The sequence below is a fragment of the Vigna unguiculata genome, chromosome 3 (genome assembly GCF_004118075.2).
Source record: "Vigna unguiculata cultivar IT97K-499-35 chromosome 3, ASM411807v1, whole genome shotgun sequence".
Lineage (NCBI taxonomy): Eukaryota > Viridiplantae > Streptophyta > Magnoliopsida > Fabales > Fabaceae > Vigna > Vigna unguiculata.
This window is the reverse complement of record NC_040281.1, coordinates 63,132,284-63,150,751: the sequence shown is the minus strand read 5'-3', so window position 1 is coordinate 63,150,751 and position 18,468 is coordinate 63,132,284. Positions and strand designations below refer to the sequence as shown.

The 18,468-nt window shown below is 31.6% G+C and overlaps 4 protein-coding genes across 6 annotated transcripts; 2 read left to right on the top strand and 2 right to left on the bottom strand.

Annotated features, from left to right (window-relative positions):
• The first annotated feature begins 2,821 nt into the window (after positions 1-2,821).
• On the top strand, positions 2,822-5,008 carry LOC114177161 (CASP-like protein 1E2). Its single transcript, XM_028062416.1, has 2 exons — positions 2,822-3,117; positions 4,482-5,008. The coding sequence occupies exons 1-2, from the start codon at positions 2,864-2,866 to the stop codon at positions 4,816-4,818; spliced, it is 591 nt and encodes a 196-aa protein (XP_027918217.1). The 5' UTR covers positions 2,822-2,863; the 3' UTR covers positions 4,819-5,008.
• A 436-nt stretch (positions 5,009-5,444) lies between these two features.
• On the top strand, positions 5,445-6,690 carry LOC114175048 (basic helix-loop-helix protein A-like). Its single transcript, XM_028059801.1, has 2 exons — positions 5,445-5,713; positions 5,907-6,690. Exons 1-2 carry the CDS (start codon positions 5,450-5,452, stop codon positions 6,288-6,290), a joined length of 648 nt encoding a protein of 215 aa, XP_027915602.1. The 5' UTR covers positions 5,445-5,449; the 3' UTR covers positions 6,291-6,690.
• Positions 6,691-8,843: 2,153 nt separating this feature from the next.
• On the bottom strand, positions 8,844-13,226 carry LOC114176213. The gene is made up of 11 exons (XM_028061170.1): positions 12,930-13,226; positions 12,745-12,852; positions 12,509-12,663; positions 12,324-12,417; positions 12,155-12,225; positions 11,966-12,072; positions 11,314-11,435; positions 10,164-10,252; positions 9,887-9,946; positions 9,375-9,479; positions 8,844-9,280 (listed from the first exon to the last, which is right to left on the bottom strand). The coding sequence occupies exons 1-11, from the start codon at positions 13,030-13,032 to the stop codon at positions 9,161-9,163; spliced, it is 1,134 nt and encodes a 377-aa protein (XP_027916971.1). The 5' UTR covers positions 13,033-13,226; the 3' UTR covers positions 8,844-9,160.
• Positions 13,227-14,358: 1,132 nt separating this feature from the next.
• LOC114179248 (E3 ubiquitin-protein ligase MIEL1-like) lies at positions 14,359-18,263 on the bottom strand. Of its 3 annotated transcripts, none has more exons than XM_028065515.1 (13): positions 18,022-18,263; positions 17,399-17,463; positions 17,221-17,308; positions 17,075-17,131; positions 16,902-16,934; positions 16,715-16,792; positions 16,514-16,557; positions 16,380-16,420; positions 15,751-15,833; positions 15,531-15,622; positions 15,375-15,444; positions 15,188-15,229; positions 14,359-14,837 (listed from the first exon to the last, which is right to left on the bottom strand). In XM_028065515.1, exons 2-13 carry the CDS (start codon positions 17,446-17,448, stop codon positions 14,712-14,714), a joined length of 804 nt encoding a protein of 267 aa, XP_027921316.1. In that variant the 5' UTR covers positions 17,449-17,463; positions 18,022-18,263; the 3' UTR covers positions 14,359-14,711. The 3 variants fall into 3 exon arrangements, with proteins under 3 accessions (XP_027921316.1, XP_027921314.1, XP_027921315.1); XM_028065513.1 differs by having other exon boundaries at positions 17,399-17,924; positions 18,022-18,255; XM_028065514.1 differs by having other exon boundaries at positions 17,399-18,255.
• Positions 18,264-18,468: the final 205 nt, after the last annotated feature.

Here is an 18,468-nt window from a genome sequence, read left to right as displayed (position 1 = left end):
ATTCAAATCATCCTCTCCATTCAATCAAATACAATAGTACAATATGAACACAACCACATAAATGAAGCCTATGAACGAATAAAAATACATCAAAAAATTTATATTATGTTGGATGTCTACAATTTTTGTTTCCTTGAGAAGTTTCGACAAGTGTCCTACTTAAGTGGTGTTGCATATTACACATAAAATATGTATAACTTTAAATTTTTACAATTAATGGAAAAAATTCAACTAAAATTATTTTGGAATGAACATTACGTATAGATTAAGGTAGAATTAAATATATATAAAAAATTGTATGTCTTATTTTTCTTTCTTGATTATCATATTATTTTTATTTAATAATATTAATATTATTTAAATGTTGTTGTTTAATTCAAAGAAAAGTCAAATTTGAAAAAAAATGCATATTAATTCTCTTATTTTAATAGGATACAACTACTACCTATACATCTATATCCATATATCGGTTTATATATATATATATATATATATATATATATATATATATATATATATATATATATATATTTCTTTTTAAATAGCTTGAGTTAAATAAAGCACGAAAAATAATAAAATTTATATAATATAAATTAAAGTTCTACATTTTTCATATTTAAAATGTATTTTAGTTAATTGTTCTTAATATTTTTCTAAACTATGTAACATATACTTTTTGTAACTTCCATTTAAGATGTGTTAACATATTATTAACCAATATGAATACAAAATCTCATAAGAACAAATAGTCTTTTTTATTGCACCTTTACAGAACATTTATTGGTCGGTATTGGTAGAGAATATTTCAATTAATGTTGAATGAATGTGAAGGCTACCTAAACACAATTTTAATTATTGAAATAACTAAATCAAGCATTAGAATTTGATTATTGAAACACTAATTTTTCATAACAACATATTTTATTGTTTGATTGAACACGGAATTTAGGTGGAAGCATAACCAACTCATTGAAGTGAAGCTGTGATACACTATGTTGGGACCCCCAAAAGTTCCATGAATATAATATTGGAAGAAAAATAGTTCAAATTTTGTAAATTAATATCTCTCTAAATACCAACTCAGGTTAGGCTATAGTTTTAGGATTTTATTTATACATAAATTAATTAAAGTTTATATTGCATTATAAGATTTATAAATTAAAATAAAATAAAGAAATATTAGGACGTTAGGTGTAGATATTTTGGTGTGTTGTAGTTGGGAAATTGGAAATGTTTTGTAAAATTTTGGGTAGCTAGTATTTGTCGACAACGCAAGTTGTATCCTTTCTTTTCATATCTGTTTCTTCTTAAATGCTTTTCTTCATTAGGTCAAAATCTTCTCTTCTTGCATCTCCCATTCCATTTTTCTTGTCGGTTAAAATATAACTATCCAAAATTTTAATACAATTTAAAGACATCACATATAATTTATTTACAATATAAGCAAAAATTAATATGTGAACTCCATTTTTCAATTAAGAGATAATTCAACAATGAATCTAACAAGCAAATTACATACAAACCCTTCAAATATCAAAATTGTAGCTAAGAATATTGAAATGATTCACTTTATGTATAAAGGTATACCTACTAAATTAATTACAACATTTTTTTACACATCTAAACAATTTATTGATAATAAGATGATATCGTTAACTAACTTGTCATAAGGTAACATAATTACTAGAAAAAAACATTTATTTTGTATTTTTAAAAATTCAAGAGAACTCTAAGCAATTCTTCAAATATCATATCGAATATTATAATAATTGTTTATAAGTGATATATTATTGGATATGGTAGAAACATAGGAACATAAGTCCTCAATCAAGGTCTAAGAAGAATAATTATTAGGTATTCTTTTCCGTCACGGTTTTTTTTTTAAAAGATGCCTCAACAAATGGTAGGAGGAATGAGTATTTAAACGGTCTTAAACATTAACTTCTAAACAATGTGAAACTATTAAATGTATTAAAAAAAATAACTTTGATCACCTAATTGGATTATCAACTTATTACCTCCTCAATTATATAATCTGAGAACACAACGAAATCTACACACTTAAAGAATAAACAAAACAAAAAAAAAATGTTTTGAGGAGATAATTATTTTTGTGATATAGAAAATTTTACGCTTATAAGTTTTTTACTGTTTATTCGTTTAAAAATTTATATCTGAATTAAATTAAGTTCTCACAACCATAATCTTTTTTATTGATTGAAGTATAAGAAGAATCGATAATTTTTGTATCTTACAAATCTTATTAAAGAACTTATTTTACATTTTTTAATAAAAAGAAATTAATAATAAAAATGAGTAAAGTCAAAACCCTATCCGACCCAAAATTAATGAGCTCACAAATATCCAAACTGTGAGCAGCCTAACTGTGAAAATAAAACATATTACTCTTTAGTACCTGAAATTGACTACTAAGTTTTATTTCCACACTTGCTTAGAGTTTAGTCACTTGAAAAATTGAAGTGTCTTTTTGTGTCAGGTACCTGTACTCACATCAGTATTTAATATGTTTAATTAGTCGGATTATACCCACTTTTTATTTTGACGTGTCAATTGAATCTCAACTTTTGAAAAGATGATTACTTATATTCATATTTAAAATGACTAACAAAATATTATTGATATTTATATCAAAATTTAGTAGTTAAAATCATGAATTAAGTTAACGACTTTGGAAATTGTTGTCTGAAAGGGACCTGATTAAGACACTTTTTCAAAAGTTAAGACTAAATTGACACTTTTAAAAACAGATACCAAACTGAGACATCTAATTAAACCTCCTATTTAATAATGCTTTTGTGAACACCAATTTGCTCTCTCAAATCAGAGAAACTAATAATAATAGATGGAGGGTAGTGATTATTATAAGAGAAGCAGTTATGAGGTGGAAGGTGCAGAGAGCAAAGAAATGGGAAAAGCAGTTTCTATGAGTGCTTATGATTTGGTTATGAGGGTTTTGGCCTTCGTTCTCACTCTTTCTGCAGCCATTGTTATTGCAGCAGATAAACAGACTAAGGTTATTCCCATTCAACTTTCAGATTCCTTACCACCTTTGTATGTTCCTCTCACTGCTAAGTGGAATCAAATGTCTGCTATTCTGTAAGCTCTCTGCTTCTCTTTATAAACCTTCTTTCTCTTCAACACTCTCTGCATCTTCAAAATAATTCTAAACCTATCATTTCATGTTCATGCTCTTCATATTTTTCTTCACTCCACTCATCACCTTCTCATCCATCAAACACTTAATAATGCTTCAATTGCTCAATCTATCTGATCAAAAGTGATTCTGCTGTTCAGAATACTCTTGCTGCTGAATTCTTGTCTAATCCAATATGAAGTCACTTTGTATCACTGTTATATTACCATTCAAGCACCAGTAATATATATAAATATTTCATTTTTAACTTCTTTATTTTACGGTTCACATATAACTACAACTTTTATTAGTAACCACCCAAAAATAATATTTCAAACGAATTCATAATTCATAAATAAGAGCAGAAATGAAAATGAAAGTATATATTCTAACCAGAGTTGCAACTACAATTTTTCTTGACAAAATTTTAACATACTTATATAAGCACCTCAATTTTTTAATAATTAAGTCAACTTTCTTTTCTATTTTAAGATGGTATTTTTAAATGACTTTTTTTTTTATTTTTTATATTTTAAAACCATCTTAAATTGTGAAATATTTTCAAAATTTAGTTATCAAAATATTATTTTTTTAAAATAAAAAACGTACTAAAGTGGGATAACAATTTTAACAGCAGTTTTTTACTATTATTTTTTCTTCGTATTATTCTATACGAAACATTTTCTTATTAGTCTATATGAAACTTTTGTGAATAGTTACGTAAATAATCAACGGTTTTGTGATCTTCACGGTCATTAGCAATATGGGAGCTTGAAGATAAGTTGGAAATGAAAGATTGGTAAAGTAAAAATACTATTTGTAAATAATAATATACATAGTCTGTTAAACTCATTAAATAATTATTATGCTTTTAAAAGTCTTGGCTAATAATATTTGCTTTAATTTATTGAATGATATACTTGGCAGATTTCCCATCTGCCACTTTAATGCTGCCATTTATGGTTGTAGTTGTAGTACTAACAGCGGTTGATATCAATGACTTTGTTTTTGACCTTTAACAACATCCAAATTGGTATCATATTATTCAGAAGATTGTATTTTGAAAAATGAATCATAGTGGGGCTACTTTTTCTTTAATGCCACCCATTGCAGGTGAAACCCCATTCAATTTAGTTCAACAAAATTATATTATTAAATTTTTTGACAACTTTTTTTATGATTTTAAGTGATAATTTTTAAGTAATTTCTTATTTTTTTTAATATTCTAAAATCATTTAAAAAATCACATCTTATAAAAAAAGGTTGTAAAAATTTGCACAAGGACTATATAAAACATGTCTACAACAATTTTTTTCATGTGTGGTAGGTATTTTCTGGTGACCAATGCAATAGCATGCACGTACGGAGCTTTGTCTCTAGTTGTTGCCCTAGTGAACAGAGGTAAAAGTAAAGGGTTGTGGACATTGATGACTGTTCTGGACGCAATCATGGTGGCTTTGCTCTTTTCCGGCAATGGCGCCGCCGCGGCGGTGGGTGTTCTTGGCTACAAAGGAAACTCTCATGTGAATTGGAAAAAAGTGTGCAATGTGTTTGATAAGTTCTGTGGTCAAATGGCTGTTTCAATTGGCGTGTCGTTGATTGGATCATTGGCATTCCTCTTGCTTGTGGTTATTCCTGTGGTCAGACTTCATCGAAGAGCTTGATCAATGAATAATTAAACCTTATTATTATCCTAATTCATGTTTATCAGAGCATATTAAGTTATTATTGTAATTTGTGTTTGAATAATAATAGAAGACACTAGAGTGTATCGAACAACAAATGTTTTGATTTGCTGCAAATTCAGGAGGAGGAATCAAATGAGTAATAAATCATGACTGTTTGTGAAGTTCATAATCTTATGGTACGAAAGTGGTAACACTGAAGAAGTAACAATGGCTGATGAAATATAACAAATCACCATTGTTTTTGTACTTATCTTCTCTGTTTTCTTGTTCATCACTTTGTGGGGTCCAATTTCTGCAGACGAATAAGTCTGTTATTTTAGTCTCTCTCTGCTACTTTTTCCCACTCATACGGTTACTCTGCATGATCATGATACAGAAGGTGTCACAATCACACATGCATGCCCACGGGAATCTAATCAATTACCACTACGTATTTTCCTACCAAATGTTTCAAATCAAACCAATCATTAATCTTAACCACCCCATTTTTTTTCTTTTTGTCAATTTCACTCGAGGAGTACAATACAATACAAAACAGAACAAAACTGGTTGGTATATAAACACCAGAGGAATGAGTGAGCGAGAAGGGAGAAAATTATTGACCAAGATGCAAGGTCGAATTACGAAAAAGGAAACTGAAACTCACTCTACCATGCCACCACTCTCTCAAATCCCACCTTCTTCTTCTTCTTCTTTTCCTCACCCTTCAAGCATTGCTGAAGCAACTGCTAACACCACCACCACCAGAAAGCGTGTTAAGAGAATGGTTCACTCCCATTGTGGGAGCATTAACATGGAACGTGAAAGAAGGTCCAAGATGACTCAAATGTTCACTCAGCTTCAAACCTCGGTCCCTGGTCTCTTACCTCAGGTTCATTCATCAATCATCGATCATCATCCAACATTTCATTTCTTGCCAATTTCATGGTTTTTGGGGGTTTTAGTAAAATGGGTTTTGTTTTGTACATTATGTGTCCACATTTGATTTTTTTTATTCCACCTGTTTATTTTAATGTCACCAAGTTCTGTGATTGACCCTTTTCTCTGTTATGGGGGAATCATAGGCTACGAGAGAAGTGATAGTAAACGAGACAATTGGGTACATAAAAGAGCTTGAGAAGAAGAAGCAGAGGTTGGAGGAGTTGAAGAAGTTGAAGGAGACTGTGAAAGGAGTGGAAGGATCCACGGTTGAATGTGGTAACAATAATAGAGATTGTTCAATCGTGGTTACTGTTTCTGCTAATGTTGCATTCTTTGGTATTCAATGGGTGCCTCGACCAGGTTTGGTGGCACAGATTTTCAAGGTGTTTTGCAATCACCAAGCAGAGATTTTGGCTGCAAATGTGACTGTTAATAATGGGAAATTGATATTGGCCATCACAGCTTCGGTGCAAAATAATGGAAACTGTGTGGTTGAAAAGATTAAGAGAGAAATTATGGGTTTGTAGGATCAAAACAAATGAGTTAGATTACATGGTGTTTGATTTTGGTACATGTCACAGAAGGAGATAACCTGATATAGATCATGATTAGTGTGATTGTGATGAACATCACCAGCAAGAAACAATTACTATGGTTCACTGTGCTCAAGTGGTTTTTTATTTTTGATTTTCTGATTCTTGGTGAAGAAATTGGAGAACAATTTAAGTTACTTTTGGCCTAAGAAGGAAGGTATATAAGGGTGTTAGATAAAGAAGAAAAGTGATTCATTGTCTCAAAGCATTGCAAACAATGTCATGGACTCACAGACATATAATATGCTTTGCTTTGTGTTGTCTTTCTTCCTTCTAAGGTGGAGCATTAGAAATTTGTAGCACAAAATGAGGCACTTACTGTTGAAGATTTTGTTTTGGGAAGTGAAACAGAAGCATGATTCTATACTATAGCAAGTTTTTCTATTTCAGGACAAGTTATAAGGTTTTTACATGGGAAATGACAAAATTGCTGTTAAATAAATCCATTTGAAAATGTTAAAATATGAATATTTTGTTATTATTTGAAAATATTTTTTTAAAAAGTCACTTTATTTGAGTAAAAAAAAGTTAAGTGGTTATTATTATTTTTAAATAATGTTTAAATCTATGCAGATATTTACAATGCTTATTTATTCAAAGGCTACAAAGTAATTTTGTTGATTTTCTTTTTATATTTTATAATATTCTTTTAAAGCTTCTATGCATAGTTCTTTGACACACGTGGACAAAAAAAATTACAACAGATTTTAAGCAAATATTCATGTGTCACAAGGATTATTAAGTTTTTTCTGAAGTATTAACAATTTTGTAACATAAATCGTATTCTCTGCAATTAGCCAGATCTTTTAATAGGTCAAGTATACACATATATATATAAAAATAATTAAAGAAGCATATGTTTATATCTTTTAAAAAGTCCAATAAAACTGACAGTAATATATAACACTATTCTTATAAGAATTAATAATGATGATGAGTTTTTGTGCGTAGTTTTTCTGCATATTTCTTTTATCTCTTTTACCATTTGTAAGTCTATCTTCATTAACTAAATTTTTAGTTTTCTTGATTTAGAAGAAATTATCTAATTGTAATGAAAAATTAAAAATATTTGTTATAGAAAATGTGTCTTCACTAATTATGTATAGTATAATTAATGAATAGTGAGGATTAGTTTGTTGACTGTTATTTGGTTTTTTTCATATACACGTAATGAAGTGAAAGATGAAAAGTTTGCATAGCTATAACATTTGTTACCTTCATAGGTATTTTGTGTGTGTATTTATATTTCATTAGTAGTTTATTTCTTATATTTCAGTGATTTTTTTGATTGCAATAATAGTTGTATTCATTATTCTTTAGTATTATAAAAAAAATGTGTAAATATACATGTGTTCCTAGGTTATGATAAAAAATAACGAACTTTCTAAGTTTTAAAAGTGTTGTACCTATCAATTCAATACTAAAATAAAGTGAAATAAAATACAAATTGAATATATATATACAATTTTACGTTATTATTTAATTATAAAATACTATAAAAATGATATAATCCATGTAAGCATTTTCTTTATAATTTATAAGAAAATCAATATTAGTTCATTGCTATTTTTTTTTTGTTTGTTGTTTCGTAAAATGTCTAGTAACTGTATTTTCTACCCATTGAATCTGGATTATGTTACAATCATGATCTAAGAAAAATATTTAAAAACTCGATGGGCCTAATTTAGGCCGCCTAAAAGTATTATCATGCAAAAAGTCAAATTAGAAAAAGGAGAATAAAAGACTAATAATAATAATTAGAAAACAGTAACTTAGAACAATAGAAAAAAAATTAAATAAATACAAAAAACATTAAAAGAGAACTTTATTATCACCGTTGTTATTAAGAAAAAGTAGAAATGAAAACAGCAGAGTTTCACATATTTAGATAAAATCATTTCATAAGAATATTTATATCATATATAAAATCCACATGAATTCAACCACCAAAATAATCCATAAAAGGTGGGGAGTTTGAAATAAAAATTAAATTTGTAGAGCTTTAAAATATGAATTAAATATTACCAGATTTCACTGTCTTCTAAAAAATTCTAAAAAGTTGGATTGAATATCATAAAATTTAGGAAAATGAGGTTTTGACAAAGTTGACAAACTTTATATAAATAGAATTAAAGTAGATTAATTTTTTATTTTTAATAAAAAATAATAATAAAAATAGTACTTTTTACTTTATTTAGTAGTTTGTCAAATTATGTCAAAAAAAACTTTGTTAATGAATCATTTTTCTAAAATTTAATGGAAGATCACAACTTTATTTACAAAAAATGTCTCCTAATTTCTTTTGAAGTTGCACACACCTATATAATTTTCTTTTCTTTCTCTTCAGGAATTATCAACCAAATGAAATGTGAATACAAACAAGTTCGTGGTCAACTCTATTGCCTACTCGATGGCATCAGTAAATTGTTTGATCACTTCATGTTCATACAGTATATTTTATTTAAAATGGGAGACTATCACTCAAAGTAAAAACAAAGTTCATGGAGTAGAGGACACATGCCACATTATTTTTGTTTCAACATAATCTTCTGATATCCAAATTTCTGTTATCAAACACTACCTAAGTCACACTAATAATATGCTACCAAAAATTTAAGTATTGGGGACGTAAAATAAAAAATGGTATCAATGGAAGCAAAGTAATAATTTTAATTTAGTAATCAACATTTGCTATGATTGCAGACTCCTTATCTATATCCCGGGATAGGAAGCATCCTCGGAAGAAGATACTCCGGAAATAAGCACATTCTGAAATACAATGTCATCAAATTCTGAACTAAATGTTATTGTGGAATACCTTCCTTCCTGTCTAGGTCTTCCAAACTTACATTTGCCTCAAGACCCATGCTCAGCAACTCACTAACCATGATAGGGATATCAGACTTCAAAGAAGCTGCTAATGCCTGTCAGAAAAGCCAACAAGAGCACAAAACAAATATAAGAATTAAAGCACCACAAATGAACCAAAATGTCAACAATAGCTTTTTGCTATAATACCTTTCTGTCCTCGTCTTTTTGGTGCTTAATAACTTCTAAAGGCCACTCGGATACAAGCTTCTGAAGTTCATCCTTGATGCCTGACTTTTTTTTATCAGACAAGGTCTAGCAATAGATGAGTCAAAAGAAGGGTGAGTTATTTATTTTAATGCAGAACAAAGCCAAAACAAATATGAAAGTCCACTCAGCATGCCAACAGTCATTCTAATCAATACATCCGTCATCAAAACAAACACAACGTAGGTGAACTGTGAAGAATTAACATCATAAAAAGTTATCTAATGCCTCACATCCAGGTCATACCGACTCAATTCAATCATGAAGTTCATCGTCAACAATATTGAAGTGTTATGAATGTCACACAAAAATCAAGCAACAAAAAACATTTAACCAAATATAATTGGATATAGTTTCTTCACTGCCGTGTTATTGGAACTAATTTGATTCTGAAGTCCCGTTCTGAAAAGCTATAATTTTAGCAACAATTTATGTTAATAACATACAGTCCATACCTGATTTAGAACTTGAATGACAGCAACTGCATCACTGGGTTTACGTTCCAACAGAAGACCCTGTAGAAGTATAAATAAACAGACTTACACTAATAAATCAAAAACACACCAAAAATATAAAATAGCCTTTGAGCAATATGGTATGGCTTTTGAAGAGCACAATATCTAGCGATCAAAATCATTGTGTGATAACTCGTGCATAGCAAATAAACTCGGTAACAGTGATACAATCAAAATTAATTGTCAAATAAGACAATGGTGTAGATAGGTTGGCTACCTTGGCACAAGAAAACCCAGTCGCCAAAGTGTGCTGCTTCATTGTTTCAGATCTCAACTTTTCTATTGTCCACAATGACTTGGTGTCCCCTTCAATGTAAATGAAATAAATAAATGACTGAATTGGTACGAGCAGAAATGATTTTAGAAAGCTCAATATATATTGAAATATCATAATACTACTGTACATACATGAAGAGTTTATTAATACAAATGAACCTAGGAGTTTTGAAAAAGATATAGACACAGTCGGGACAAAATAATTTTCCCTCGCATAACTTTATTTTGGACTAGTTTTCCTTAGCATGATTGCTAAATCGGTCAAGATGATACCCTATTTGAACCATTCTAAAAGTCCTAGTGTCTCCAAGAATACCCAAGCATATAAACACAATCAGTTGATTATATCGGTCAAAGCTCAAATATAGAAGAGTTTATCAAGTGGACCAAATCTGATATGGATATTCTATATGGTGCTTATGCATTGGTCTTATTATATTGGTACTGTAAACAATCACAATAACAGAACATCATTATACTGAAATACTACCTTGGTTATTACTAAACTATCTAGCACATTTACATATCTAAAACTAACTTTCAACTACAGAAAACAATATTATTAGATCAAAATGCAAGCTATCAAATAAATAAAGTGGAAGAATTAAAATTCATTTGTCTAAAACTATGGTGTATCCCAGGCCTTTAAACAAATCACCTGCCTTCTATTTCACCAAATAAAAGCAAACAAACAGTTTTTATTTTCTAATACCACAATCCCATTTGGCCACCAGTGCTAACCACAGAAGGCGCCTTATGCGCAATACCAGTTCAAGTGCAACAACCTCCCGTAAATAAAAAAGTGCCAATGGTAGAGCCAGCTTGTAATATTGATTTTCTCATTTGATGAAATTACATTCACAACCCAGTCTATGCAGTCTATATCTTTTGGGCTTCTTTCAATTTTTTTGAGACTGAGAAACAACAGTTTTTTCACCGTAAGAGAATATGAAAGCTAAGAAAGAAAATTTTCAAAACAGTAGAAACTAGCCAATTTATAAATCTATAAAGAAATCCACATTGACAAACTGCTATTGAATTAAAGCTAACAAAAATGTGAAAAAAAAAAAGAAAATTCAAAATATTCATACCTCTTTTGGCAGCAAATTGCATCCATGTCTCAAATGAGGTTTGTCTTAGTTTTACACCAGCCTTGACAAACCTTTGTGCATACTTACTAATCAACACCCAGTCATCTGTATTGTAACAAATGCTGCAAATGATCAACCAAGGTAACTGGTTAGAGGCATATGTGCAAGAGAATGAAAGCATCATATCAAGAGGGCTTAACTCAAATGAGGGTAATACAAGTTTTTTTAATTATATGCTTTAATCTCATATCAAAATACTAAAGACAACGTTTATAGTTGTGAAAAGAGGCTATGTTCTCCCTTCTTGTCCTAATTTGCTTCACTTTTGGCTTCAAAGAAAAGTTTGGGGTACCCAATACTAGTTATAATGCACCCTTCATTTGTTTTCTCAGAAATTTATACAAAACTGTATTTTCAGACTTGTTGTCTCACACATAAACAGGGATTAGTTGACTTCATACAACCAATATACTGGTTTGCCGGACTAACAACAAGATTGGATTTGAAAGAAGTATGCCAGCAACTAAGAGAATAATTATATTCTTATTAAATGTGTAGTTACTAGTTTTGGAGGTAAAGTCCAAATTCAAATTTAAAAGACTACTCCACACAAAAACGAAAGTGAGAATTTTTTTTAAGAATTTCAATATACCTGAAAACTATATCTGCTGTCCCTGGTTGCAATGGTAAATCGTTCTTCTTCACAAGTTTCATTACTTCCACCAACAGTTTAGTATCATTGTGGTCCTTGGCATACAGCTGAAGCAAATTGAAACTGACTTATCAACTGCGACCCGAAAACATAATCGAAGAAATTCGAACATTAACATGCCAACAATACCAGTAAAGAGTGAGCAGATGCAATATTCGGGGTCAATCCATAGACATTATGCTTCCACAGAGCCTTCTTTCCTGTACATACATTTTAGCCATGTTGCCTCAATATCTCATAACTTCAAAGTTCCATAAACGATAAAACACAAGTTGAGGCACCAGTAAATTGCACATACCAAAATCAAGAGCTCCTGCAAGAACACACGCCTTGGTAACTTCACGACAGAGGTTGCAATTAAAATTGTCATGAATTCGAAGATTCGACAACCTCTGTTTACAAGTTAGATTAAGAATCATCACCATAAATAATAATTATAATTATAATAACTTGCGACAGAAAAGAAAATTAATAGAAGCTCACAAATATGCGGAGGTTCTGCAGAATGTCGAACAGAAGTCTAATATCGTGCTGGTGTTTGCAATTTGCAATCATTGACCACAACCAAGCATTTGGAGGCATTGATCGTTTAACTTTTACAGAGTCAAGCATTTTATCGTATAATTCCTTCACATCCCCTGCATTCAAGATTCAATAATGTAAACAATACAACAGAAAAAGAAATCTGAAGAGCAACCTATTCGAAACAAACGAAGAACCTGATGGAGCTCCTTCAACGGTATCCACTCCTGAAGAGAAAAATGCCTTCGACAAGAAGCAGTGTATCGGATCAGTTGTCACTCGCCGGTAATCGTGTTGCACGAGCCCTGTCTAATTCAACAACTACGTATCGTTAAATCGTTCGATTCAAACACCGATTTGAAGAAACATTTCCGTTAATGACCTGAGAAAGGAGAAAGCGCGGAGGAGTGAGGAGCTTCAGAGGTTCGAAGATGAGGCGAAAGGAAGAACCGAGAGACTCGGCGGGCGCTGGAGACGACTTGCATAGCTCAATGTGAAACAACTGAGTCACGACCTAGTTGCCGGTTCCGTGTGGCGAACTCAGTAGGTTTAGGGAGGAAGATGCTGCAACGAACCCTTTGGGTTCAGGGTTTACGAGACAAGGAGAGAGAGCGATTTGGTGGAACGGTCTACACCTTTGTTAACATGGACTCGCAGATCAATTACATGTTCCGTTCATTTGTTCCTTTTAACCAGCTTACTTGCACCTCATCCAAAAATAAATAAAATAAAACTTATTTCTTCCTTTTACTTTCAACTTCTTTTTGTGCTGAGACACCAAAAGCATTTATAACAACTAATATGAATATATATTTTTTTACATTGTATCTTTTGTATTTTGTATTTTTATTATTATTTTTAGTTTGTTATGCTCTAAAAGGCACGTAATGAATAGTTAATAAGGAACTTTTTATTATAACTATTGAAAAAGAGAAAAATGTAAGTTTTAAACCAAACACATTCTGATAAAAAAATAATCTGTATACAACTCTCTCCATATATGCATGGTAAGTACATCACCTAAAATATTATTTACAGTTTCAATTGTATTGTGTATAGAAACAAGATGTTAATAAAACAAATTAAATATTTAAGATATCACCTAAAATGTAGTAAATTTTAGTTTTTTTTTCTTCAAAACGAACTGTTATTGTAAATTTTGAAAATTGCTTTAATTATTCTTTTCCTTTATGCATCATACATCCTTCTTTTATAAATATATAAACTGATTTTTCACATAAATTAACTATCTTGAAATAATTTGTTTCAAATTTACCTGACCAAAACTAATTCCGACAACAATCGATGATATCAATCGATCATTAAAATTATCTAACTTTTCGAAGTGTTTCTAACACTCTTGACGTGATAATTCTAAATGAAAATATAAAATCAAATAAACCAATCGAATCTAGATAAAAAAAATGGGATCAAAATTGATTTAAAATTTATCCAATTAAACTGCATTTTACTTTCATTCAATCATAAAATCAGCTCAATTTTAACCAATTAATCTAAGCCGCACTTTGAACGTGTTAAGGCAATAAATTGCTTGTCTGCAAACTTCATATAATCTTAATAGTAAAATGTTAAACATAATGTTTTCTTCTATGAAATTGATGTACAAATTAGCAACAATCAAAATAAGAGGAATGCATCTGAAAAAAATTGTAATACCATTTCACAATGTAGAAATGGGACGGTGGATTCAACCGCAAAAAGACGACTATTTCTGCCTTTATGAAATCATAGCTGGGAATAGAGTAATCAAAACTAACAATCACTGTCTATACCAATCTGCGAGACAGACCTAAAATGATCAAATAACATCAACCAAATTATAAAAACCACTATGGCAGACAATGCAATCAATCATCAAGAATCAATACATCATCACTACTATTACCTGCAATTTAGAGGGAGAAAAAAGTTCCCCCCCTATTACAGTATAGCATAAAGATGTTTATATCTGTCCAAAAACCAAGAGACAACCAATACCACTCCACATGTTGGAGGTCGAAAAATAACCTGAAGAAACTATCTAGGACACAATACAACAATTATTGTTGATGCTGAATTTAATCCAATCCTCTGTAATAAACCAATGTGCTAACTTTAATTTGTTCCCCTTGTAGTGTTCTCTTTTTGAATCGCAAGAATCCGATCATTGAGGAAGAACTGGAGGCGCAATTGCGCGAGTATTATATGAATTGCAATGGCCGCATTTATGGCCAAGAATGTGGAAATTCACTTCTGTTGTGTCATTGCAGTCGTTACATAGTATCCAGACCTGCAGGGGAGCCTTCTTAGCCTTTTGGAAGGTAGATGCTTAGTTATTTCGAGATATACACGTATAATTGATTTGCATATGAGGATTTTGTATTATCATTTCAACACACGACATAATTACGAGTTAAAATGTCATATCATGAATATCATACGGGTAAGTTTTCTCATAAACATCAACTTCATTCTTTTTTTTCAATAGTTTTGCTAAGAGATTTCGCTTCATAGGCATAAAGGACAAAAAATGCACATTCATACTCAAAAACACCCTCACGGCCAATCAGTACATTAAGGGAAAGGTTAAATCAAGTAGACCTATTATTAATAGAAGCAATTCAGAGGATGAAACCATACCTTCCTGTATCGATAATCTTCAGGCATGATAGATGCTTCAATCTAATATCACATGACGATGAAAGCATCAGAAAGATATCTTAAATGAACGGAAGCATAATAAGTTTCTTGACTAGACAAGTGCACGATCTAAAATCTATAAATCATTTAAAGAGAAACATCCATGTGCTTTGATTTAATTAGCTACCTCTTCATCAATTCTCCTCCACGTCCTAGACATGTCCACCACCGACTTGGAGCATATGGGACAGCAATACCTAAGCCATGTATCAAAGCAAGTTGTTTGTTAAGCATATGTCATGCTCATAGACTAAAGAATTTTTCAAAGATTTAATGAACTCACCTATCACGTTTTACCATCTCGTGGTAACATTCTTGGTGCATTGTGTGACCACATTTCATAACTACGGTGTCTTTCAATGAATCAAATAGGTACTACACAAACATAATAAAGTCCCATCACTAACAAAGTAATCTAAGGTTTCCAATGGCAAAAAAGAAATCATCCTCTGTTTGGCAGATACACCAAATCCAGGTAAAAAGGAGGGAAATAAAGCAAGCACCTCATAACAAATGGGGCAGTGATGCCTCATTGAGTTCTCCACACATAAATGATTATCACGCAGACCAATTGAATAACAAGACCCTGTACAGCATATAGTTCATTACTACAGAAGTCATTACACAACAAAAAGAGCATTGAGCAATTTATTTCCTTTAGCTAAAAAAGAAGAAGAAAAAGATAATTCCATTCAATAACTAATGGAACATGTTATAGGATCAGCTGCCAAATTGATACATTTAGAATAATCCACGGTTGAAGAATGCAGGACAAGTCTTTATAAGAGAGGGCGCTCTGTTCAAACTCTACTCTAGTATGAACCAACAAGATGTAAGAACAAGCACACCATACCAAGACAAAATTTAGTTCTACAGAACGTTTAAAACTGACTAATCACATTTTTAAAATACTTTGATATTGATACACTTTACTAATTACTATTACTTAGATGAGTTAAATCTGATCCAGTATCATCAACTTATACACATTACATAAAAGAGTGACAGGCTCAGAAATGAAATGAGACTGGTATTAATATATCCACTTTAAAAATCACCAAACTCGGGTGGGGGAGGAATGCAAAAGCAAAGTAAATGAGGTACAAGGGCAGACTTGGTGACAGATGCATACCACACTTCTTGCAGTGGAAAAAATTTTCCTGACCACCAACCCTGTTTCAAATTTTCACCACTTAGTTCATAAGGCACAATTTTGGAAAACTTAATTGTGAATATGACTTGACAGAAGGATATACTCAAACACACCTGCAGATCCCGCAATCATCACAATGAAACTGCTGTTTCTCTGTCTGCAAATGCAAATTGATTAAACACTTATTATCATCATCAGAATCCAAATCCAGGACCGTACAGCAAGATCAGTCCAATACAGAAGTACATCAATCACATTCAAAAAGTAAAAAACAATCCAATACTGCCATTTTATTGAGTTCGGAAAAGCATTACATCATCATCGAAGAATTTACATATGTTGCAGAAATATTCTCCCATTTTGATGCCACAGTTAGTGCAAACTTGAGCAACCTTCAGAAGAGGTTAAAAAAGTGTGAAAAGGGGGAAAATAAAGTCAGGAGCTTATCACAAGAAAATAAGCAATTAAAGTTTTAAACCGAATTTTAATTTAAATACGTACAGATTGCTCAGTGTCACAAACTGAACAAACAACCTGAAACAACAACAAAAGGTGTAAAAAGCGCATTAGTTTCATCGTCCCGTATTCATCCCTCAGAAATAAATAAATATAAATCTATTAGTAAAAAGAAAAGACGAAAATACAGTGCAAAATGAAATGTAGTATCATCGTACTTGTTTAACATCTTGGCGAACGAGTTCGTGGCGATCAAATGAATTCTTCGACAAACTCTGATTGGGAAAAAAAGCAAACCCAGATGAAATAAGAGCATAAAGGAAAAACCTTAGAGCTTAAGTACGAGAAAACGAAGGCAAAATACCGCTTCCTCGTTGTGACAGTGACGGCATGAATAGATCTCGTTGCAGCAGGGGGCACGAATCCTGCATCTTCTCCTGTAATGCTTGCACCTGTTATCACCACGGTTGAAACAAAAAAAGTTATGAATATGTTCAAAATATGGAAAATAAAAGAGACTCGATAGGCATTAGGAATAATACCCGTATTCCATCTTCCCAAAATCAAAACGTTCGTTGACAGGGCCTTCCATGAGTTGATGTTTCCTCTGCGCGAGACAGAGAAAGGGAAGATGAGAGTTTCTTGATTGGGAACTTATGAGATTATCCCGTGCCGTGATCCCCAAAAGAGAAAGGGTTAAAAATGAAGCAGTCTCTTTCACAAACACGGCCCTTTTCTGATTTTTTAAATGCAATATAATAATATGAAACAAATATTTTCTCTGCTTCGGTTTGGAGCAGGAATAGGGTGTGGCCACCTGGGATGAGAGAGAGGGAGAGGGATAATAAGGTGGATGAATGGCAATGGCAGACAACAAGGGTTGCTTCAACAAGAGAGCATTCCAGAAAACCAATCAATCGTCACAGATTCTAGGGTTTAGATTTATTCTTTCCTAGTCAAAGATCAAGGCTTTTTTTCTTATTCCCTATTTACCCTCTACCCCTCATCTTCGTTTCTCACCACAATCATCACATGACGTGCTAGGGTTAATCATGTTCTTCGTGTTATCTTGCCCAGCATTCCCAGCCAACACCGAAATTCCATTAGAATTAGAATGAATTAAATTGATTTCAACTACGAATGGTTGTTTGATTTTGAAAAATACCTAGGCGGTGGTTTTCGTTTCTGATGAACTTTTTCTGATTCCGGAAGTGGCTTGTGGTGGTTACAGCGGAGGCATCACAGTGTTGTGGTGGTTACAGATCTGGTCGGGCTGTCTTAGGCAGCGACGCTGTCGACGTGGCGGCGATAGCGTAAAATACGCACATCGAGGAGAGAGAAAATTCGGAAAGATAAAAGAGAAACAAATCTGGACCGTCTATTTAAAATTCTACATATTAAACGGTGAAAACCTTATCTTCCCAATTAATCTAACTATAACTTAATGCAAAGTATTCCCACTTATGAGTTCTGGGGGAATTCCAAATCATTGAAATTCATATTCATAAAATAGGTTATTATTCCCTCCCTTTTTTTCAGTGTACAATTTTTTATGACTTTTTATTTGTTATTAGAATTCAAAATTATTACTTATTCTTCTAAATAATTTATA